At 45.1% G+C, this 25,920-nt stretch overlaps 3 protein-coding genes across 3 annotated transcripts in view; 2 read left to right on the top strand and 1 right to left on the bottom strand.

Annotated features, from left to right (window-relative positions):
* Positions 1-8,837: 8,837 nt before the first annotated feature.
* Positions 8,838-20,617, top strand: LOC131134886 (F-box only protein 40). The gene is made up of 4 exons (XM_058080559.1): positions 8,838-10,643; positions 12,375-12,518; positions 19,886-19,958; positions 20,559-20,617. Exons 1-4 carry the CDS (start codon positions 8,838-8,840, stop codon positions 20,615-20,617), a joined length of 2,082 nt encoding a protein of 693 aa, XP_057936542.1.
* On the bottom strand, positions 13,399-14,632 carry ttc36 (tetratricopeptide repeat domain 36). Its single transcript, XM_058080336.1, has 3 exons — positions 14,473-14,632; positions 14,188-14,376; positions 13,399-13,953 (listed from the first exon to the last, which is right to left on the bottom strand). The coding sequence occupies exons 1-3, from the start codon at positions 14,576-14,578 to the stop codon at positions 13,682-13,684; spliced, it is 567 nt and encodes a 188-aa protein (XP_057936319.1). The 5' UTR covers positions 14,579-14,632; the 3' UTR covers positions 13,399-13,681.
* nectin1b (nectin cell adhesion molecule 1b) overlaps positions 15,488-25,920 on the top strand; it is a 187,158-nt gene continuing 176,725 nt past the window's right edge. The window contains exon 1 of the mRNA XM_058080329.1: positions 15,488-15,609. The gene's annotated coding sequence lies outside the window, so the exon portion shown is untranslated. The remainder of the gene's footprint in view (positions 15,610-25,920) is intronic.

Genomic DNA, 25,920 nt, shown 5'->3' with positions numbered 1-25,920 from the left:
GTACAGCATGCTTGGGGATGAGACTTTTATACAATTGGTTTATTTATTTTCAAAGAGGAGAAGAGTTGGTGTAGCTCGGGCATCTAGTCCGAATGCGGAGCCGGACACTTCCCTGGTAAGGTGTTCTGGGAGAAGGCCCCAGGGGACCGAGGACACGCTCGATGGATTTTGTCCTCTGTGTCCTCCTGGTGGAACTGGAAGAGGTGGCTGGAGACCAGGAAGTCTGGGCTTCCCTACTGAGACTGCCAGTGAATAAACAGAAAATTAATGGATGGAAGATTTTCATCAGCAAAATGGATGAAGCCATTGGGAGTGTAAGTAAGTAACTATTCAAGACGCTAACAAGCAACCTTTGGTGCACAGACTCGTCACTTGCAACTTGGCATTCAGGATTTGATGTGAAATGTATGAAATTCCCGGCTGCGGTCCTCTCCAATTACCGCCAGCCATGTTTACCCGTGAATCAGGCCGGTCTCGCACAGCATGATGACCTCTCACAAGCGCCGCCTGCAGCTCTTTTCCAAACGGGGGGCGTGACTCAGTTGTGCACCTTCAGAGAATTGGGGGAGGGTGGAGTGGGAGGGTACTGTCACTCTCATGCTCCATTAGACCCCGCTTCCCCGGCGGATGGAGAAAAATGTCTTCAGTTTGGGGATGCTGACTAAATGGCAGCCATTCGTCCTTTATGCTGTGACCTCACGACAACTGGAGGCTGCTGGTGGTTGAATGAGTGGGAGGGTGGCGGGGCGGGGCGGGGGGGGGGGGGGGGGGGGTTCTATTAACAGCACGTGATGGAAGATGACTGTTTTACCCTGGAAGTGTGCCGAAAACAAGCTTGGAGTACTTCACACAATCACAAATGGAGGAAGTCCTCCATTCGCCCCGGAAAAATCACCTGTCAATCACATAATGACTGACACATAAAGACACTAAAACTGAAAATTGAACCTGACATGTAAGCATGAAAGACTGCTGTCCAAAGTAAAAGATTAGGTTTAAAAAAAAAAAAGACAAGTTAGAATGAAAGACTCCGTTTGTAGTGATGACAATGAGCACCTCCAAGTCCGAGTCATTGGTTCTTACTCAGAAAAGGATCCAACTGGAAGGGTTTAAGTACCTTGGGGTTGGTCATAGCGGATTGGTGCAGCATCTGCAGTGATGCGGACTATGCATCGGTTCGTTGTAGTGAAGCAGGAGCTGAACCCAAAGGCAAAGATCCCGATTTACTGGTGGGTCTACACGAAAAGAGATTGGACGATATATTGATTTTACTTCTACTATGTTACACCCTTCTGTACTCTGTGTGTATGCTAGCGGCCCCGCCTCCAACCACCAAAACAAAGACACTGTATGACTGACAGAAGGGCTCACTCCGTTCATACCCTTGTTCTACTGAACAAGGGGATGAACCCTCTTCCTGTTTGGAGGAAAACATGACAAAGTATTGATTATCCACGTCACTGTATTATGGGATTCATTGGTTTATTTATCGTCCTAATTTTCTCCTAAGTTCTTTTTGTTGCAGCACTGTGGATATACTGGCCATACTGGTATACTGGCCATATTAGCATACTGGTCATATTAGAGATGTTGTGATGTGCCCGGTCTTCATAACACTGTTTAGATGGGCCTTCTTTGGGCCGGAACAAGAGCAAAGAGATAAATTGTGTCATTGCACTTTATGACTGGGCTTGCTCACAACACGCTGCTTTACAACTTCCATGCATTTTATAAGACCTGTCATTTATTACGGCCGTATATTGGCCATGAAGCGGCCACCGATGTTGCTCGGCACGCCGCCCCGTCCCGGAGCAGTTATTAGCTCCTGACGGAGCGAAGGAAAAGATCTCATTTCCAAGTCACAGCTCTATTCTTCAGTCTGGTTTCTATGAAGTGACAGCAAGGAGATTTTACCCTGGGGTGGACCTGCACGGCCTTCATTACAAGCTACTTTTAATTAGTGCTGCTAATTAAAAGACCAATAAAGGCTGCCAGCGAAATTGATATGCCAATAAACATTTTCATGCTGATTGGTCAGCGTTGCTGAATGCTGTAGTGGAATTGCAGGACGATGGGAGGAAGGAGACGTGCATGATGATGTCTTCATTAAGTGAAGGCAAGGTTCTTTCATAAGCACTTGAACTTCTCGCCTCTTTCCTCTGACCATATGTTCCAATATGGCGTCCAGATGGCAGGCCAATCATATTCCTGTCAAATTAAAAGCAGCCTGCAGCGACTGAATCATTCATGCTGTCAGACTGGAATCAGCTCATCATTCCCACTTTTCTTCTTCTTTCACTTTCTGCTGGAATGTCAACACGGCTAACACCACGCACACATGTACATATGCACGCATGCAGGCACACACACAAGAATTTGACCAATATTTTCACTCATCTTCCTGTAAACCACTTCACCGCTTGTAAAGCAGGCGTTAGATCCCCACGTAAGTTGGGCTCTGTTATTTATGCAAAATGTGTTGGTGGGGCTCAGCACACGGAGGAAGGACGGTGGCGCAAGTCATTGTCCACACCCACTGCCGTGCCGCAAACCCTCTCTCCAAAATTGGTAGCCTCGGCTGAGGGTGAATGACTGAAGGCTACCAATGACTGAAGGCTACCAATGACTGAAGGCTACCAATGATAGAAGGCTACCAATGACTGAAGGCTACCAATGATGGAGGGCTACAAATGACTGAAGGCTACCAATGATGGAGACCTAGCAATGACAGAAGGCTTACCAATGACTGAAGGCTACCAATGACAGAAGGCTACCAATGACTGAAGGATACCAATGACTGAAGGCTACAAATGACTGAAGGCTACCAATGATGGAGGGCTACCAATGACTGAAGGCTACCAATGACTGAAGGCTACCAATGACTGAAGGCTACCAATGATAGAAGGCTACCAATGCTAGAAGGCTACCAATGACTGAAGGCTACCAATGATAGAGGGTTACCAATGACTGAAGGCTACCAATGACTGAAGGCTACCAATGACAGAAGGCTACCAATGACTGAAGGCTACCAATGACTGAAGGCTACCAATGATAGAGGGTTACCAATGACTGAAGGCTACCAATGACTGAAGGCTACCAATGACAGAAGGCTACCAGTGACTGAAGGCTACCAATGATAGAGGGTTACCAATGACTGAAGGCTACCAATGACTGAAGGCTACCAATGACTGAAGGCTACCAATGTCTGAAGGCTACCAATGACTGAAGGCTACCAATGACTGAAGGCTACCAATGACTGAAGGCTACCAATGACAGAAGGCTACCAATGACTGAAGGCTACCAATGATAAAAGGCTCCCAAATGAGAGGTTCCTTGGTAGTGGTTGTTGTGGTCATCATGACATGATTGAACATTGAATGGTGTGTTCATGCTCCCTGTGTTGTCCATCACTTTGGATTATGAATATGTTTGCCAGCTTCAATAAAAATGCAAATTCCCAAAGGAGGCCAATCTTTAGGAGGAAATGAAGTCCTGCAATTGGCTGAGATTTATAGGAGCATAAAAGATGCTCCTGGGGTCCAAACGCTGACACTTTACGACTGCTTTACATTTCCATCACGTTGGATCTTTTCAAAGCGTGTGCTCGTATTTCAGCACATTAAAGGAAACGACACGGCGCCCGTGTCAGTGCTTAACCTGTGCCCCGCCACTGGTTCTGGTCTTGGCTCCAGTAAATGGACTTGCTGTAATTATTCCCCTTTGGAGCTGCAGATGAAGCATGGAAATGAATTTCATTACAAGACAAACTCTGTTGGACATATGCTGGACAACGCCTGCATATGATGTACTCTACTCTACATATTACTACTATGTGTATTATACTATGATATACACTATATGTATTATACTATGATGTACATACTCTATATGTATTATACTATGATATACACTATATGTATTATACTATGATATACACTATATGTATTATACTATGATATACACTATATATATTATACTATGATATACATACTCTATATGTATTATACTATGATATACTCTATATGTATTACACTATGATATTCTCTATACATATTATACTATGATATACTCTATACATATTATACTATGATATACTCTATATGTATTAAACTCTGATATACTCTATACATATTATACTATCATATATGTGTATATATCATATGTGCTGTATGCTGTACAGCAGTGTTTCCCAAACTTTTTACACCCACGTACCCCTTCAGACATTTGACATTTTAAAAAACATAAACTTTATTATGTTAATGAAATATTGAAGATAATTCACTGGTTCATTCATGTTGTAGTGTATTTACATGATGACATTAGGATAAAGTTTGCCATGAGTCCTGATAAATAGATTAGTTATCATCCTCCATATCCTCCATTTTTATTCCACTCTGATGTTGACATCCTTTCTTTTCCATCCATTACATTTGAATAGACTTCATTTCAGCTTGACTCAGGATGGCTATGGTTTAAGTCAGCATATTCATTTCATAGCCAATAGAAGGGGAAAGTTGACCAATCATGATAAAGCAGTATCTGTCCACAGCTTTGGTTAACATTGATGTCTGCTAGAAGTAGAACCTTTTCTAACATTGTCTTATTGTTGTATGAGCAAGCGCTTGGTTTTGGAAATATCACCTACTTTGGGCTGCATGTGCATGTGTGGGTGTGTTTGCAGTGATTTACAAGTGTCCCTGAATGCAGCGGCAACTTTCATTTATGTGATGCACCTGAATGCACCATTTTACCATTTGTCACAAGCCATTTTCGATGACTATGAGTGATTTTTGAAGACATATTGAAGAATATTATGTTTGAGGGGAAAAAAGACATGGAACAAAAACAAAGATTAGACTAAGAAAAAAGATTAGATCAGATGAAAGGTTTGTAGAAACGTAGCCATACTGCATATATTTAGCCAAAATGTCTAAGCCACTATGCCATCCATACTTCCATCAGCCATCCCTCCCTTCCATCCATCCATCCATCCATCATCCACCCATCCACCCATCCACCCATCCATCCATCCATCATCCATCCACCCATCCATCATCCACCCATCCATCCTTCCTTCCATCCATCCATCCATCTAATCATCCATCCACCCAAACACCCATCCATCCATCCACCCACCCATCCATCCATCCATCCATCCATTTTTCCCTCATCCATCCTTCCTTCCATCCATCTGTCCATCCATCCACCATCCACCCACCCATCCACCCATCCATCCACCATCCATTCACCCACCCACCCATCCATCCATCCATCCATCCATTCATCCTTCCCTCATTGATCCTTCCTTCCATCCATCTATCATCCATCCTTCCTTCCATCCACCCATCCATCCACTCAGCCACCCATACATCATCCACCCATCCATCCTTCCTTCCATCCACCCACCCATCATCCACCCATCCATCCATCCATCCACCCATCCATCCATCCATCCACCCATCCATCCATCCATCCATCCATCCATCCATCCATCCATCCATCATCATCCACTCATCCATCCATCATCCATTCACCCACCCACTCATCCATCCATCCATCCTTCCCTCATTGATCCTTCCTTCCATCCATCTATCATTCACCCATCCATCCATCTATGCATCCACCCATCCACCATCCACCCATCCATCCATCCACCCATCCATCCACCCAGCCACCCATACATCATCCACCCATCATCCTTCCTTCCATCCACCCACCCATCCATCCATCCATCCATTTTCCCTCATCCATCCTTCCTTCCATCCATCTGTCCATCCATCCACCACCCACCCATGCACCCATCCACCATCCATTCACCCACCCACCAATCCATCCATCCATTCATCCTTCCCTCATTGATCCTTCCTTCCATCCATCTATCATCCATCCTTCCATCCATCCACCCATCCATCCACTCAGCCACCCATACATCATCCACCCATCCATCCTTCCTTCCATCCACCCACCCATCCATCCATCCATCATCCACCCATCCATCCACCCATCTATCCTTCCTTCCATCCATCCATCCATTCATCCATCCACCCAACCACCCATACATCAATCCATTATCCAATCCAGCCATCCATTCATCCATCCATCCGTCCATCTATCCATCCATTCTTCCCTCATCCATCCTTCCTTCCATCCATCTGTCCATCCATCAACCACCCATCCATCCACCCACCCATCCATCCATCCATTCATCCTTCCCTCATTGATCCTTCCTTCCATCCATCTATCATCCACCCATTCATCCATCCACCCATCCACCATCCATTCTTCCTGCCATCCATCCATCCGCCCAGCCACCCACCCACCCATCTATTCATCCATTCTTCCCTCATCATCCTTCCTTCCTTCCATCCATCCATCATCCACCCATCCATCCACCCATCCATTCATCCATCCACCATCCACCCACCCACCCATCCATTCATCCATCCATCCATCCACCCACCCACCCACCCACCCACCCATCCATCCATCCATCCATCCATCCATCCATCCATCCTTTCCTCATCGATCCTTCCTTCCATCCATCCAACCATCCATCTATCCATCCATCCATCTGTCCATGTTCTATGCTTATCCTCATTAGGATCCCAGAGGTGTCCTGGAGCCTATAGAAGGCATCTTATCTTTTGGAAGTTTCACCAATGATGTTTGTTCTCTTCAAGAAGGAAGTCAAACATGTTTTAAAACAATATACTGTATCACTACTGCAAACATACATAACTGTACTTCAATTAAACTGCATACAATATAATTGTGCTGTATTGAGAGTACAAAGAATGCTATAGGTGTAGTGCCGTTATCGTGTACATGGTATAGTGTAGAGGTGCTGCAGAGAGTGAAAGTAAATGTGATGCTGATTTAGGCGCCGATAGAGGAGAGCCGGGTTGCTGATACCGTCTTCATTGTGGACTTGCACCATGCATATTGCAGAGTGGAGCTATTCTGTGTGTGTTTATCTAAGTGTGTGTGTGTGTGTGTGTGTTGGGAGTGAAAGGAATAGATAATTGTGCAGCAAATGAAGGTGTGATTAATTAGAGGAGAGGATGGATGCAACGTACATGTAAATAGTCATCAAATGCTGAACATACTTACCCCTATCAGGTATACCAACATACCAGCAAGTATTGGTAGCAGCTAAATGATACTTCCTTGCCAATCAGTGCCTTCCCACATGAACAAATACTCAGTTGGAGGCTGTATTTATTCATTTCAGAAAATCAAAGATGTTCTCCTAGCATCAACAAGTAGGACATGTTAGTCTTGCTAAATTCCCAAATAAGAATCCAAAGTGGAAAGCTGCACTTTTCTATGTGGCACAAACATCCAGCACAAACAATGCAGTACAAAGTTGCACACTCTGGCTGTTGACATGAAGTATAGCAAGCTAGTTTATAGTATAGCTCTGTATAGTATAGCATAGTATTATACAGTACCATGTAGTGTATTACAGTATAGTGTAGTATAATATGGTGCAGTACTGTATAGTACCACATGGTACAATGCAAGTATAGCATAGTACCGTGCACTATAGCGTACACACTATAGTATGGTATGATATTGTGTTATATAGTATAGTATCGTGTAGTATAAGACTGAATGCAGTATAAGACTTGAATCCCAGCATCTATGCTCCTTACAGCAGCAGAACTAAAGCAAAAATAAATTAGTATTATGGTCTTTGACTTGTGTCGTGCTTTCCCACCTCCAAGGCACTCAAAGGGCGCCTGCTGATGACGCAGCATCAGGACCGCCTGATTCAGACACGATTGTAAATAAAAGCTTATGTTCTAGTACTATTACTTGTACTTATACTTACTCATACAAGAATATTTTGTCCTTTCTGTCCAAAAAAAAAACAATGATGAATGAATAAATCGCAACTAATCACACATTTACACAACACTACACTACACTACACAACTGAAAAACTGGGACTGAACCAGCAATTGAGCTTTCCAACAAACAGCAGAAGAAAACAGAAATAGATTTTTATTTTTAGTGAAAGGAGACTGCCATCTAGTGGAAAAGAGAAGTCAACACAAAACTCCACGATGCATACTAATTTCATCTAGTAAGATAATATAATCATATAATATACACTATTTATTGCATATAAGCATCCATGTGATAATATAACACCGTGTCTGCATATATGACTATGAATGTATATGAATATACCATAAGTCATAACAGTTGGAGCTGCTGGTAAACATTCCACAGTGACAGACTCCAGTAAAGTGTTTAGCGCTTGGCTTATCACACACACACACACACACACACACACATACACACACACACACACGTGTCGGTGATGATGGTGATGGCTGTAACTTGACCTTGCCTCCTAAAGAGACAATGGCGGTGCTGTCATGTCTATTAATACTTGATTGATCTTTAAAAGGCGTGCAGACACTGCGGTGCAGAGGTCAGTCCCAACTGCTCCGCGTCAACAACACAAGGGTGAGAAATAGTTGCTCTTCTTGCTGTCCTTTTGGTTTTGCAGCATTTTATCTCTCCATCACGCTTGATAAAGACTGATTCACTGATCCATTTGTCGTTTCGAATGCTAATATGATGCTAATACAAATAGTAGAAGATGAAAGTGCCACTTTTACACCTTTACTCTTCAATATTGTTGAACTGTTAGAACTTTGGATGAATTTCATGACATTGTGTAATTAGAAAGGGGCTTGTGAGATCCATAGAATAGAATAGAATAGAATAGATTGCCTTTATTGTCACTATACACATAATCTTTCATCCTTATGTTCTATAGTCCAAAGTGTGCCAACGGTAAATGATCACTAGTAAAGTTTCTGATGACTGATCTACGTGGTGTTTTCCGGCGAGGATGCAGGAGGATGCCAGCGGTGCGCCATGAGCACTGTGAGCGCTGTTTCGACGCCCACTGCCAGGTTCCTCCGTGGATCTCCATCGGCTGCTTGATGGTCAAGTGTCCCAACAACTGCGGCGCCGCTCTCCACGCCTGCAAGGAAGAGGAGCACCTCCTTCTGTGCCCCAACGAGACGGTGACCTGCCTCAACGCCGGCTACGGCTGCCCGCTCGCCATGCCGCGCCACAGGCGGGCCCAGCACTTGGAAGTGTGTCCTGCCAGCGTGGTCAGTTGCTCTCAGGAGTGGAACCGCTGGCCTGTTCCCGACACAGACTCCAGCTTCTACAGGAACGTGGCGGAACAAAGCCATCCCCATCTTGATGTTGCTTTGGCTCTGAGGGATCAAGAGCTGCTGTTTGAGTCCATCAAGATGAAGAACATCTTCCCTGAATTTACAGAAGATGACACTCACCTTTCAGATGTTGGCGTCTTTGAGGATGAGTGTGAAGCTTCCCCTTGTTTAGACTCTGAAGGTCCACAAAATGTTTGCACACTGATGCGACAAGACGAAGTCAAGGACAGGGAGCGGGAAACCCTGGCCAAAAGCAAAGATGTGGACAGCCTGGAGAACTACATCTCCTGGGAGAGGATCTTCAAGAAGGAAATGAACGGCTGTGACCAGACCACCACAAATGTCAGACGTGAGGAGATCGAGAAGAGAGAAAGCTCTGCTTCTCCCAGCATGACCGGGGCAACTGGCCTGGCACCGTGGCAGGATGGGGTCCTGGAGCGGTTGGGCAAGGAGGCCAACATAGCCGAGTATAACATGTATTTGGTGCACAACGGCGCCATGCTCATCAACTTCGGCCAACTTGCTGCCTGCACGCCGAGGGAGAAGGATTTCGTCTACGGCAACCTGGAACCCATCGAGGTGAAGACTATTCGCTCCTTCAAAGTTCCTACCAGCTATCGAGCCAAGCGCTGCCACCTGAAGGACCCGAGTCGCAAAACCCAGGTCTCGCACCAATGTGTGGACACGGCAGATCTGGGCCTCTGCCTTGAGGACCTCCCAAAGAGCGACGAGGTCAGGTCCACACTGCTGTGCTGCCTGGAGAAAGAACTCAAAGGTCATTCCATCTCTGAAAGCGCCAGCACTGACGCTCTGTACGTTGACATAGGGACACAAACGTATATCTTCAGTTTGGCTCCTTTCAAAGCCGAGGCCTCGCTTGGAGATCTTATAGCGGGAAAACCTCACTGTCTGTATCTCCAAACAGAAACCGAATCTGTCACCAGGAGACACAACAAGACCAGCTCAGCTTTCAGCTACAAGTGCGGTCTCTTCTTCCGCCGGGATGAATACCGCTCCCACTTCAGGAACATGCACTCTGACATCCAGGCCGGTCTGGATGGATGGTTCCAGCAACGGTGCCCCCTGGCGTACCTCGGCTGTACTTTTGCCCAGACCAGGCTTCACCCCGCCGGTCAACAAGCGGAAGTCAAATATCACCATGGGGCCAACAAGGTAGTCATCCAGCCAGATGTCCCATCAGGACTGCTTGAAGTTGTCAAAACCTCACGCCACCCCGACCCCCTCAGCCGCCTGCCCCTGGAGATCCTGCAGCACATCGCCAGACACCTCGACACTTTCACTCTGTCGCAGCTGTCTCAGGTTTCACGTCTCATGAGGGAGGTGTGCGCCACCCTGCTGCAGACCCGAGGGATGGTTTCTCTCAAGTGGGAAAAGAAGACTTATTCCCATGGGGGCAGCGCTTGGAAGAGTCGGAAAAAAGCAAGTATCTGACTTCTAAACATCACACACCACATTCCCAGACGGTGGTTAAATGTGTCCTATTATGTAAAATTCCCTTGTAGGGAATACACATGTCTGCATTAGGGCCTAATGAAGACCTGGGCTGGATTCTCCGCTTGGGGATCTCAGTGTGGAGTTTGCATGTTCTCCTTGTGCGTGCGTGGCTTTTCTTTTGATACTCCGGTTTCCTCCCACATTCCAAAAACATGCTAGGTTAATTGGCGACTCCAAATTGTCCATAGGTATGAATGTGTCCATCCATCTGTTCATCCATCATCCACCCATCCATCCATCCATCCATTCATCCTTCCCTCATTGATCCTTCCTTCCATCCATCTATCATCCACCCATCTATCCATCCATCCATCCACCCATCCATCCTTCCATCCATCCACCCATCCACCCATCCATTCACCCAGCCACTCATACATCATCCACCCATCCATCCTTCCTTCCATCCACCCACCCATCCATCCATCCATCCATTTTTCCCTCATCCATCCTTCCTTCCATCCATCTGTCCATCCATCATCCATCCACCATCGACCATCCACCCACCCACCCACCCATCCATCCATCCATCCATCCATCCATCCACCCATCCATCATTCACTCATCCATCCTTCATTCCATCCATCCATCCATTCATCCATGTGTGAATGGTTGTTTGTCTATATGTGCCCTGTGATTGGCTCCTTCCTCATGGAAACGATTCTACGTCTGACCCGCCCCGAGCTAGCCGAGACCACCTCCACCACTTTGGAAAAGAGCAGGCTTCTCCACACATCTTAAATTGCTGAATGTATTTTTTTCTTCAACGAATATGCTAAGCTAGCATGATGTTAATATGTAATGTAAGCTATGCTAGTGTTGCTAGTGTTTGTGTCCTCCCGCACGTTACTACGTTGTTGTGATATATGGCATTTATCACCTTACTGCATTGTTAGTGTATACGTCCAAAGTACTCCATTTTTTTGGAGACACACACTGCTCATTAGCATTAAAGCCACAGACACACACATTCACATACATGCACAGTAGGGATGACATTTAAAGTGCATTCCAACATCAAGGCTAACAAGTATTTCAGATCATACATATTCATAATTATCAGACTTTTAAACCCCACTTTTTATTTCCATCACAGCCACTCTTACTGTGCACGGCAGCATCATGCATATTTTTATGAGCGCATGAGCGAGTCCTCTCTGGAATGTAAGTGTGAGATGTTCGCTGTCATCGGGAAATGTCAGCAATGATCCAAGATGGCAGCTGCTGCTTTGTAAACAATGCAGCGTGTGTGGAAACAAGTCAGCGTGCTATTGTCGACGTTAGGACGCAATGTTTGACATGTGTGAGGTCAACTCCAGCAAGGTCACCTACCACATAGATGCAAAAGTATTGGGACGCCTACAACTCCAAGGCAACCAGGGGAGATTCTGCTCCTCTGGGAAGAGGTCAAAGGTCACCCGATGGAGGCATGGAAGAGTAATGATGCTGAGGATGCTAGCTTTGGATAAATCTACACATTGTTGGCCGGGACGACAGGGACGCCTGGCGGTCTGAGCCGTGCTTATGGTGACCCGGCAGCTGGGTCAGTACTGTAAATCTTGGCTGGAGGTTAAAGAACGTTGCTCTAGCGCCATCTAAAGGAAATAAATACTATAGAACCAGAGACGTCAAGTAAGACGGTGTCTTTGTGCTGTGCAGGTTTGGGAGTTCAGCTCGCTCTTTGCCCCCGTGGAGCGATGGAGCTTCAGCGACACACCCTCCATGGCGGAGCATCTCCACATGTGCTGCTTCTACCAACGGGACGCACGCACCCAGCCTGTGGCTCTAAGGGGCCTATCAGAGGTCAGCAGAGACCATCACAGGTCATTCTCACTCTGGAACTCTGGGGACTCCATGTAGGGACATGCCCATTGTTACATTGTAAGATTTTAAGTTGGAAAAAATGGCCTCTTACTAGCCCGGGATAGCCATAGCAGCTAAAATGCACACCAGACACGGGCTTGAGAGCCCATTTCATTTCCCCCGATACACACAACCGGCCTCCTCAAACAATTCACCCTGCCCCTTTTACCCATGAAGGGCCAACCATAGTTCCCGATGAGAGGGTGAGGCAAAACGTCTAAAAGGTACCCTATTTACATTTATAACACCCTTCTTTTATGTTACACAAGTCTTTCACTAGTACCACACTGAAGTTTCACTTCCTGTATACATTTAAGCACTCGATTACACTTAGATTACCCAACTACCACCCAGTTAATCCCCCCTCCTCCAGGTGACACTTGGAAGTCCAAGTCCAATCAAGGTGATCAGCCTCTGGCCTGCACTCACATGGGCACGCCTCCATGTTTGTGCCCCGACCAATCACCTCAAAAAAAAAAAAGGAGAAACTGATGAGAAATTAGGAACAAAACCAATGACTTCTAACTGAAAAACTAATTAACTAAAGTGGCAATTAAACAACTTAAATGGCAAACAAATATAATTAAAGTACTAACCAGAATATATGTAAATAACATAAGCCAACTATATACACAAATAGAAACATAACAGTGTGGAGGTGGGGCATACACCTGATCAATGAGGGAGGATTGGCAGCTCCCTCACAAACATCATCAGCATTATTATTACTATTACCTTAATACCTTAATTTACATGTTGTTTTTATGCTGTTTTATCATTTTAATTAGAATATAATTCATAGACTGAGGCTGATCGGTAACATTTTGTATTTTAATAAGTAATTCAAATAAAACTATGTGGTGATGTTACACGTCATGGCTAACTGTTCGTGTTGGATCTTAATATACATACATATATATATTCCTAAAGAATGGACACACACTATACATACATAAATGATCATTCAAAAGCAATGCATGTCATTCAAATAAGATGCCGCCATACACTGCCATCTGCTGGTCAAACTTGGTATCGTCTCTTGAAGACGGCCATGCTGGTTTTTAGGATGATGTTGTACATCAAAGTTTATTGACGGGATGAGGTCAAAGGTCATTTGCAGACACGTGAGGGTGGCGCAGCTTGTCGATGACCTCGCACAGCATCTTGTTGCAAAGCGCCGCGTAAGGATTCAGCATCACCTCCTGCTGCCGGGCAAACGCGCTCCCGAGGGCCGCCGCCTTCTGGAAGTCCGCCCGGGCTTCGTCATCCTGCCGCGCCAGCCTGCGCAGGAGACCCCGCTGCACCAGCGCCTGGCGGGCCGTCCGTCCTCGGCCCCCGCTCAGGGAGATGGCTCGCTCCAGGTCCTCCAGCGCTCCTGAGGGCAGAGGAGGGAAGCAAAAACTAGTTACACACACTAGCACCACCAACATTGTCCAGCAGGGGGAGCTACATCACTAATAATAATAATAAGTTCTACAGTTATACTGTATGTGTTTTAAGAATACTTAATAAAAATGCTGTGATTGAATATCAGCTGGATGTTCTCCATCATTGTTCTCCATGTTTGCTCTCGGTTGCTTCCACGGTGATGATGTCAGCATGTTGGTACCTTCTGTGTCGCCCTGCAGTCGTAGCGCCTGTGCACGGTTATTGTAGGCCGACGCTCGCTGAGGGAGAACCTGAATGGCCTGGCAGAACATCTGAAGAGCCTCCTGCAAGTCCCCGGTCTCGGCCGCCGAGACGCCACGTTCCTCCAAGTCCTTCGCTCGCCTCAGAAGGTTGGTGTCAAAGGACCTGTCTGGACAGAAGCAGAAATGTCATCCAGAAGTCCTGCTGGGATTCTAACGCCATCACATCCTGGGCTGGTCAGTGGGAACCATTAGAAGACGCTCACCATCATCCCTCTCATCAGGGTCCTGGTTCAGGTCGGAGACATCTCCAAAGGGCGTGTTGGGGCTGAAGATGGCCTGCAAGACCGCTCTGTCGTGGGCCGACGCCATCGTGAAGGAAGCAAGGAAATAAAGGTCATGGCAGCTTCCCACAGGGTGGGCTGATGGGCCGCTCTCCCAAAACACACACCCAGCCAATGGGGGCAGGGGGCGGCTGCATGTGGGGGTGGACTTTGAGCAACATCTGTGTGTGCTTAGCTGGAAACACACACACACACACACTAAATCCCAACCTTGAAAGCAAAATAGCCTTTGGCAGCCATTTTTGTAGTACAAACGTATTTGTACGAGTACATAAAAACTTGCAGTACAAGGAGAATATGGAACCCACTGATAGGTTGGTGGTTGATGGGGTCTGCCCCCATGCTTGTTTATGCATTTTTTATTATTATTTTTAATGCAAATATTTCAGTCAGCTGGGGTAGGCTCCAGCTGGGTCCTAATGAGAAAAAGCACGATAAATATTCCCTATAAATATCAATAAATATAACATTTATTCTATAATATTGATATATAAAATCTAATTTATATTTTAACGATTTTAACGATATTTTTACGATTTACGTATTTATTATTATTTTTGAACCACGTTGAAATAGGATAAAAAATGAAAATGGTCGTAGTTTCATTACTAACCGCCAGAGGTCAATGTAGCGCCGCTTATTTACAATTGGATGTTCATAACGCACGCGCGCACACACTCACACACTTTGCACAGAATTGACGAGTGGTGAGTTCAGGGACACTTGGTGCTTCACCACAAAATAAACAAACAAACAAATAAAACTTGGATTGGATTGGCAGAAATACACACTTTATACACAAATACCCTTTATACAAATAATCCTTACACAAATACTCCGTACACCAGGGTGCCCGTGACGTACATCACAGCTACGAGTGCTCGTAGTTTGGGTGGATGGTGTGAAGGTGACCATGTAGAGGTCACATGACATGAGTCAGCTGACATTCTGCTCCACTCCTGATTCGGTCTTGCTACCCCGCGGCGTTTCAAGCTCCGCACGGAGGTGCAACGTTCACCTTTATGATTGTGATTATGGATAAACTAACATGGTGTCCTGGTAAGACGCTTATATCCTTAACAATTCTTATCCGTTCAAATGTCTTGAAAAGAAAGTCTATTGTTTGGTGGCGGTGCTTCTCGTCACGAACTCCACTGAAGAAATAGTGTTTTCCACACGCCTGCTTCTTCAACAGTTATTTCTTGATGAAATGTAAAATGTGTCCATCGCTGAAAGCTTTTCAATATGTTGCGTTGACTTCGGCTGCATTCTCTTTTACATCGTCACGTCCAATTTTTGTTTATGTATCATGTTTGATAGCAAACGCTAACCTCATGTAATACATGAACTGTGTGTCCCCATCAACGTTACATAGCTTAGTTTGACTCAAATATTAGACCGATTTTCCTTACACAAACACTCTTTATGCGCATACTCCTTCCACCAGTACTCCTGAGAGCAGTACTGCGTGTCGGAGGTGCAGCAGTCGGGAGATGAAGAGCCATGTGTGGCCAGCCGAGGGCTTTGTGTTCCTGCAGGCAGTTCCAAGCACTCCACGGACTGGAGTGTTGCAGCAGTTTGTCACATTTAAAGGCTGCTGGGAAAATGTCCTAATTGCCTTTAATGAAATCCACTTTCATCAGGCATCAGCATCTTTAAATAGAAATGATAAAAGCCTCACACTGGATATGGAGAAGCAAACAGTCTCCAGTTAACAGTCAGGCCATTAGAATGCACTCTCTCATGCTAACACCATCACAATCACATTTTGTAGGCAATACAGAGCAAAGCCAAATCATCCGGTTGACTCGTCTAAATGGAATATCCTGACCTGCGGTTCCGCTCCAGTCCTGTAGATGGCATTGGTGGCTTGCTGCGAACTTTCACTTTACTCAAAAAACGACCACACTGGTGTTGTTGCTGGGCCCTACGCATAAGTGCCAGCTTGGCACACATGACTGGCAGCTGTGTCATTGGGGTTGACGTGCATGAGTGCCAACTGTGTCATCAGGTTGATGCACGAGTGCCAACTGTGTCATCAGGTTGATGCACGAGTGCCAACTGTGTCATCAGGTTGATGCACGAGTGCCAACTGTGTCGTCAGGTAGATGCACATGAATGACTGTGTCATCAGGTTGATGCACATGAGTGCCGGTGGTGTCATCGAGTTGGATGTGCATGAATGCCAGCTGTGTTATTGAGGTTGACGTGCATGAATGCCAGCTGTATTGTTGATGTTGACGTGCATGAATGCCAGCTGTGTTGTTGATGTTGACGTGCGTGAATGCCAGCTGTATTGTTGATGTTGACGTGCATGAATGCCAGCTGTGTTACTGGTGTTGACCTGCATGAGTGCCAGCTGTGTTACTGGTGTTGACCTGCATGAGTGCCAGCTGTGTTACTGGTGTTGACGTGCATGAATGCCAGCTGTATTGTTGATGTGCATGAGTGCCAGCTGTATTATTGATGTTGACCTGCATGAGTGCCAGCTGTGTTACTGGTGTTGACGTGCATGAATGCCAGCTGTATTGTTGATGTGCATGAGTGCCAGCTGTATTATTGATGTTGACCTGCATGAGTGCCAGCTGTATTATTGATGTTGACCTGCATGAGTGCCAGCTGTATTATTGGTGTTGACCTGCATGAGTGCCAGCTGTATTATTGGTGTTGACCTGCATGAGTGCCAGCTGTATTATTGATGTTGACCTGCATGAGTGCCAGCTGTATTATTGATGTTGACCTGCATGAGTGCCAGCTGTATTATTGATGTTGACCTGCATGAGTGCCAGCTGTATTATTGATGTTGACCTGCATGAGTGCCAGCTGTATTACTGATGTTGACCTGCATGAGTGCCGGCCGTATTATTGAGGTTGACGTGCACGAGTGCCAGTTTGCACCCTAAAATAAGGTGTTTAAAGTAGACTAGTCAGCAACATTCAGATGTAAAAGCGGGATAGTTTTGACTGCAGTTTGTTAGCAAGCAGGACTAATAGGGCACTAGTTTCTTCCCTCTTTGCCATCGTTGGTAGCCTTCAGTAATGGCGGCACCCAAAAGCCAAGAAAAAGATAGTTATGTAGTTCATCCTTACGTGTGATATCAACTTTTTGTGCCCTTGGTGAGGCAGATTTTTCCAACAAGTGTTGCTGAAGCTTCCATGTGAATGTATTCCCAGGAGAGCCTCCATCTCATTGCTAAAGTCAAGTGTTCTCACGCCAGGATGCGCCTGACAGAGTCCTCGTGCATCTCGTCTTTCAAGTCCTCCATTAGAAAGGGAAATGAGCTCATGGAAATCCAAGGAGATGCTTTACCTGCTTTTGGAGAGTCCTATTTAACAGTTGATGTCACGCCGCCGCACGCGTCGCACAGGCGGGGCAACTCACTTGGAAAATGAGAAGCGGTTGGCGAGGCAGTGGGCCGCAGTATTGCGTGCATGCCGGCCAGCAATGCGGGCTAAAATGTCACGGGTGTCAAATCTGAGACAACTTTGGTGTCTGGCGCCATCCTGTGCGTCCGCCTGAGGATGGCGCTCCAACACAGAGCCCTCCCTGCCAGCCGGGCTCTTCCGGATGAAAGCTGCACGCTTGAATAAAACATGGTGCTCCTGTACGCCTGAAGCGCTACAACATCAAGACTCAAGAAGAAGCATTGGCATTTTCTCAGACATCACTACAAGGAAACCCAAACATCTCCAACACGCTTTTAATAGCTGGGTGGTCAGGTCTTTCTGATGACTCTGGGGGCCGGCACACCAGCACGTTGACGCTCCACACTCAGCTAAAGGAAAGAAAGCACCGACTAGACTGAAGCTCAAATTCAACAACCTTGATAAAATGGTGGTAGCACAAACAGAGAACCAGGAATCACTTCTGTGCACACCTGGAGGTAAGAAGGATGGAAGAAATGAGGATGTGACCAAGTGTACCTGCTGTTAAGTCCTAATGAAATATTATAACATGACTAATAGCACACCACTATCACTATCAGGAGAAGCAAAGTATAGAGGGGAGGGAACCTAACAAGGTGCACTGTATTCGGGCACATGATCCGAGCAGCGAGTGTGACGCCACATAAGTCTCTGAAACACCTTTGCATGCTTCAAATGTTGCGGTGCTGGTGTTTCAGGTGGCTAAGGTTTTTTGTTTCCTTCATGGTGGAGCATTTGGTAAGCTGGTGTTTATTTGCAAGTGAGCTCAGGCCCTTAACGTCACAGGCAAGAGAAAAAAAGGCAACGCTTAATTTGCTCACCCACACAGTAGAAGGAATCTCGTCTTTTTGTTTGTTGAAGTGATCTGTGCTGCAGGATTTTTAATGTTATCAAATTACCGGTCTGATGTCATAATTGCCTCATAGCAGCACAATAATGATCGGTTTGATAATTATTATTATTATTAGTTATTCATCTCAACGTTTTAGCCGCCCATTTATTTTCTTGGTGTGTTTTGCTTTATTTTATGTCTACAAGGGCTGCATGGTGGTCCAGTGGTTAGCGTGCAGACCTCACACCAGGGTTCAATCCCACTCTCGGCCATCTCTGTGTGGAGTTTGCCTGTTCTCCCCGTGCATGCGTGGGTTTTCTCCGGGTACTCCGGTTTCCTCCCACATTCCAAAAACATGCTAGGTTAATTGGCGACTCCAAATTGTCCATAGGTATGAATGTGAGTGTGAATGGTTGTTTGTCTATATGTGCCCTGTGATTGGCTGGCCAGTCCAGGGTGTACCCTGCCTCTCGCCCGAAGACAGCTGGGATAGGCTCCAGCACCCCCGCGACCCGTGTGAGGAAAAGCGATAGAAAATGAATGAATGAATGAAAATTACCGGTCTGATGTCATAACTGCCTCATATCAGCATCGGTTCGATAATTATTGTGCACCTGTAAAAAACCCCATATACATACTTTTAAAGACACATTTGTGTTATTATTAGTTATTAATCTCAACATTTTAGCCGCCCATTCATTTTCTTGGTGTGTTTTGTTTTATTTGATGTCTACAATGTGCCACCGTGTTTGCGAAGTCTACTTTGGGCATTTGTGGTTTACGTATATCAGCAGTTACCAGACAGTCAACTGCCATGCAAGTGTAAAAAGAAGTTAACCAGTGCTGAGCAGCTCAGGGAGTTTTGTGTCACTTTGAAGACGTACTTTGAGTGAATGGAAATGAAAACATCATCACTTTGCTGCTTTGTAGAAGAGCAGCTTTATTATCTTCAGCGAGACGATGATGCGTCCTTCACTGGCAAGGCTGAGGTCTGCTCGCGTCTGCTCGCAGAGGATGTAGGCGAGCCGACCATCTGTCTCCTGGCTGTCGTCCGTGAAACCATTTGCATTTACGAAGAGGCAGGAACGAGCCCCTAGTGGAGCCGTAGCTCTATTGCAAAGAGGACAGGTGTCAGGAGTGGTGCTAGCAAGTGTGTGTGGATCCCAAAGTAGAGGAGACACAGTTGAAATAGTGACAAAAAATATTTCATGATACAAAAGGTGTCCTCCAAGGAAGCAAAAATACACAAGAAAAATAGAAGAAGTCCAAAAACCAGATAAGATATCACTTTATTAGTCCCACAAGGGGAAGTTTCAAACATGCAAAAAGTCAAAACACTGCCAGCAATAGCCAACAGGGAAACAACTAGTGAGAACAAAAAAGCACTGCTGGAAAAGCCGAGCAGGAAAGTAGGTAGCTGTAGCACAAAAACCAGACACGGTGCTGGAAGAGCCAAGCGGGATAACGACATAAAATTGAACAGAGATAAAAACCAGAAAGCAAGCTAATGGGTCTTGGTAACAATCTGGCAAGGCGTGACAGCTCAAGACGCCAGAAACCTGTACGGACAAAAATATTCATATCTAAAAAAAAAAAATGTCGGATGCACACATTCAGGCAGTTTGTGCTTCACCCGCTGTCCAAATGTCACGTCACGCCTTCTCCACCATCAATGCAAAGTGGCTCATGAATGCTACGGCCATAAATCATCACCCTTGGTTGCATTTCGCTCGGGTCTTCTGAATTATAGCTGCTGAGAAGCCGAAGATGAAGAAGTGGAGCTTGACCGAAACTGATGTGGAAATCTGAGCTGGAGGCCCAAAAACATCATCTATGGAGACATAGCATTGGCGTAACAAGAGCAAGATAAGTGACTCCGTTGTCAACATGGTGGAACTATAAAGTGGTCGGATGTCAAAAAACAGGTTTCTATTTTTGGTCAGCATGTTTTTTAGGTACCATACTTGGCGTGGGAAACTGCGTACGCAACGTTTCAGTCCCATTTTGTGCATACACAACCTTTATAGACAAGGCCCCAGTTGATTAAGTGATTGCAGGTGTGCGCCGGTAGCTCCGCCTCTGCTGTACTGCCTGCACTGCAACAGGGAGACAGAAGGTGGCAGCAGAGCGACAAACATGACATGTCACAGGGCCTTCATTTACTGTTAAAATTCACAATATAGCCCATTTTCTTATGATTAGACTCATGATTTGGAGTATTACCGAACTAGAGTATACCCTAGAGCAGGGGTCTCAAACACGCGGCCCGCGGGCCACATTTGGCCCGCAGGACACTAGTTTGAGGCCCCCGCCTTGATAAGAAAGTTTAATGTTAGTGCGGCCCGTGCAAGTTTGATATGGATGCTGTATGGTATCATGTACCCAGAAAAAATATTACATTTGATTAATGTTCATGTTAAAGGTTAAATAACTGTTAATAGTTATCCTCCCTATCCGTGTGGAAGTGGTAAGTTTTTGGCTTTTTAAGGAGGCTACCGTTTAGGTCGCTAGCTCTCTAGTTTGCGAGTTACCATGTGTCACAAGACCCTACAGTTGCGCAATATGTTGTAAATAAAAAGAGTATAAATGTGACTGTAGTCGTGTTTTGTCATGTCTACAGGGCTCTAATAATGCTTTGTGAATTTTAATCTGAAAAAAATTATTTGTCTACCCACCAACTATATGTGGTTTAATTATTTGCCGTTTTATTATTATTATATTTATTTACTACCGATTGATTGATTTTCTTTATTCTTGATCTTATTTTGTGTAGAAAAATAAAAAGTAAGATATTTGAGAACAGTGGAATGTTTTATCAGAGCTTTTCTAGTAGAAAATCGGAACCAAAGCAAAGTTTATTCATTTTTCCGTTTTTAATAAATGTGTTTGTTTTTGTTTGGAAAAACCTGATGCGGCCCAGCCTCGCCCAGACCAGAGCTCCAGTGGCCCCCATTTAAATTGAGTTTGAGACCCCTGCCCTAGAGTATATTGCGTCACATATTATCAATAGAACCAATGTTCTAACATCGTAAAGTCAGCATCATTAGCGCCAATGAGCAACAATGATATTGTAAACAATATCACAAACAACACGCATCAGCAGACTTTTACATCAACAGATGAGTAGCCACATTTTCAAGTGCATGCAGAGCTCGATAAAGCTGCACGGATGCTAGCCAATCATGCAGATACTGTCATCTTGTAGGAGTAGGTTGCCTACAGCCACAATTTATTCATTCATTTTCTATACTGCTTATCATCACGAGTGTCGAGGGCGAACTGAAGCCTATCCCAGCTGTCTTTGGGCGAGAAGCAGGGTACACCCTGGACTGGTCGCCAGCCAATCACAGGGCACATATAGACAAACACAGCCACAATTGTTGATGCAAATATTTTATTTATTTTTAACTTCAAGAACCTGGCAGTTATTTCCTTTTGTAGACCATGCACCCGGCAACTATAGGAGATTCTATAAATTTAATTGGAACATTTATGCTATCCTGGTATATAATTATCTTTAAATGTTAAGTTAGTAAAGTTGGTTCCTTGACATATAAAGCCTTTTCTGTCCTTATTCACTAAGTGATAAAAGCTTAGAAGATTGTCTGATAAAACTGCAAACCCAGCTCCTTCAAACAGCCTGGGTTAAATAATCCATAGGGTATCAATACAGAGTCAAGTGGGAGTCAATAGGGACATCATACACGGTCACTACAGTCATTAAGGAGAGAATAGGGCATCATTCGATTCAATAGGGCGTCGGTAGGGAGTCAAAAGAGAGTAAATATGGACTCTAGTGAGTCAATAGTCAATAGGGAGTCAATAGAGCAGAGGTGTCAAACTCATGCCATGGAGGGCCGAGACACTACAGTTTTTTTTCCAGCCGGTCACTAAAGTCACTTAACGATTAAACTACTTTGGTTTGAGTGAAGGAGCTCACCAGTTAAATCACCTGCTGGAGAAACTGGTTGGAAAGAAAACCTGCAGTGCTTCGGCCCTCTGTCGACACGTGCAAAAGAGGGTCAATATGGAGTTGGTAGGGAGTCAATAAAGGGTCAATATGGAGTTGGTAGGGAGTCAATAAAGGGTCAATATGGAGTTGGTAGGGAGTCAATAAAGGGTCAATATGGAGTTGGTAGGGAGTCAATAAAGGGTCAATATGGAGTTGGTCGGGAGTCAATAAAGGGTCAATATGGAGTTGGTAGGGAGTCGTTAGAGAGTCAATATGGAGTGGGTAGGGACTTGGTATAGAGTCAATAGGGAGTCAATAGAGGGTCAACAGAATCAGAACAGAGAGTCAGTAAGATTCTTACTTTGATCAAACAAGAGTTTGTAATGGTGTTTCCATGGCGGCCATCTTGTTCCGACTGATAATCGGGTTCTCTGTCAGAGCAACATGTCACTTGGCACGGGGGCCAATTGTACAAGCATCAAGGACGCTGAGCATTTTGAGAAATGTGTCTCCAAGCGTATTGAATGTGCTGTGCCGGCGTTGCATTTCTCATTAGACAAAGCGAAAGTGAGAATAAATGGATGTCACTTTAATAAATGTATCAGACTGCCAAATCAATTAGAATTGATCCCCATTTATGAAAGCTGCCAGGGACATTTATGAAGCCTCTGAGGCTTTGCCGGCTTTGATTAAATGCTCTGCGCTTGTCAACACAACAACGACACTTTGCAAAGTGTCAGCTGATGTTTGTCTCCCCCGTCAACGTGTCGCTCAGGTGACCATCTTTACGGCCCAGCAAATGTAGCCATCCCGTTACAATAAAAGTATCAATAATAAATGAAAATGCACCAGTCCGGTTAAAATAAAAATCTAAATAATACATGTGGGAGTCAGAATGCACCGTTGGGTATGTTACACACAAATATTAAGTCATGACTGACTGAATTAAAAGGATTAAATGAGATGCAGCCATCCCTCGGTTATCATGGTTAATTGGTTACTGACCCGGCAGCTTTAAATTGATTTCCACAATGTAGATTTATTGTTAATACATGGAATATTTTTGGAATTAATACAAACCTCTCTATGGCTTTTTAAATACAGTTTTCAACATTATTAGAGCCCTGTAGACATGAAATAACACCCCCATAGCCACCTTTACACTCCTGCTGTTTGATTAAATCCCACTGCACAGGCTATGGGGTCACTACAGGGACAGGCAGCTCGTTAGGCTTTGCAATTTACTTATTATAAACTCAAGAACGTATTTCAAGTGGGGAAGAAGGACAAAAAATGCTAATACCTTACTACCTTACTTCCACATTGAATGAGAGGAGAACCTTTTTTCACTTCATATCGGGCATGGCTTGTCCTTCTCTGCCGTGGCGTGCCCGTCTCGGCCATGATGTGTTGGCTTGTCTCCATGCAGTGTGATAGGTAATGTCATTATGTCTGATCACATGACTGATGCCGAGTGACTACCGGACTTTTTTGACTGATAGTAGGATGTAGTCAGCCATGAACAGCCATAATTTATTAGCGAATCATTTAACAAAGCCGCGGTATGATGAGGGAGGTAATTTATTCATTTTTGAATCTTTTAAAAAGTATGAATATGATTTAGAAACGAGCGGTATGAAGCGTTGCGTGTCATTGTGTTGGAAGCATGATTAGTGTGACATCGATGATTGGAAGAAAGGAGCTTTGCTGTCGTCTAATGAAAAGATGGGCAGAAAGAGGAAGGGACTCGATGGCCTTTGGTGGCATTAGATTTGCATTTGATTGCATTTGGCCCTCTTCAACACACACATTGCAATTCAATTGCGTTAATCAGATTAGTTTTCCACAACAAACACAACGTTGTCCCTGCCAGAGGCCAACGTGGGCATCTTTCATCAACATCTACACACCATCACGTCAGATGTCTCATTTCCATTTGGCCGCGTGCCGCCTGACTAATTAAAGATCTAAATCTGCTTGGATGCGGAATTCCAATAGATGGACCTTCTTTTATACATTTCTCACCCGTCATCACTTGTAAAAGTTTACTTTCTTTCTCTTTTTTTACTTGATGGCTGCCTCGGGGGCCCAGAGAGGAAAGTCCACCTGTTTCATTGTCAACCATTTATTGCACATAAAGTGAAAGAATAAGGTTGCCTTAAAAGGTTGCTGACGAGGTAGCACAAGATGTAGGCTGCACTTTGTCACTTTATCGGAAAAACAAAAAGGCTTTTCCTCGCTGTATTTTTTAGATCATCAACCTAAAGAACAACAATTGGAAAAACATAAGAAGGCGGGCTGACACCACCTGCCAGTCTCATGTATCAGTAGCCATCCATGTGGCATGTCTTTCCCTGCACCTGAACGCAGCACGGCAGGACGCTTTCACACAATCACATCACTATAAACGACTTATACGACTTAGCGTCTGCTGTATCGTGTTAAATACTTGTGACTTTTGCTTTCACCACAACAGAGCAGGAGAAGCCGGCGTCCTCACATCATGACCCCTTTTACGCAGACCCCCACCCGCCTCTGCCACAACTCTAGCATTTTACAGCTTTTCTGTGTCATTGAAGGCAGGGGACAACCTCATCCCGGCAATTTACCACCTGTCCCTCCGACCCAGCGTACCCTAAGGTGTTAGTTAGGGAGTTAGGATTAAGGTTAAAGTAGTAGGGGTTGGGATTAGGTTAGTAGTTCGGGGGTTAGGATTAAATTTAAGGGTTAGATTTCGGGTTAGTGTAACAGATGCTAGCCAGTGTGGCTGTGCAAGTTTTGGTTGGCCTTTAGAGCTGTGCTGAACATTGAGTCGTCAGTCTGGGCCTTTGCCGTCTCTCTCGGCTCCCATCACGGAGGTTTGTGTTGGAGCCTTAGTGGGTTACATTAAGGAGGATCTATGGTGCTTCCAGGTTGACAACAGCCACCATTTTGTGCCACACGGTACGTAAAAAAAATCCTGGCTATGTGGGAGGGGAGGGAATCCAAATTTACTGAACAAGTTGTGATAATTATTTTTGACATGCTTGAATGATCTCCTTCACCGTGTTCCAGGCTCGCAGGCGCATTTGTTACTCCAGATCGTTTCACGTCAAGCACACCTCCCAACCGTTTATTGGCTTCATGTTCCCGACTTCTCACCTGGGAATTCAGCTCGGAT

Source organism: Doryrhamphus excisus, chromosome 8, assembly GCF_030265055.1.
Source record: "Doryrhamphus excisus isolate RoL2022-K1 chromosome 8, RoL_Dexc_1.0, whole genome shotgun sequence".
In the NCBI taxonomy this organism is placed as follows: domain Eukaryota; kingdom Metazoa; phylum Chordata; class Actinopteri; order Syngnathiformes; family Syngnathidae; genus Doryrhamphus; species Doryrhamphus excisus.
The sequence above is the reverse complement of the archived record's forward strand: the minus strand, read 5'-3'. Positions and strand labels throughout refer to the sequence as shown.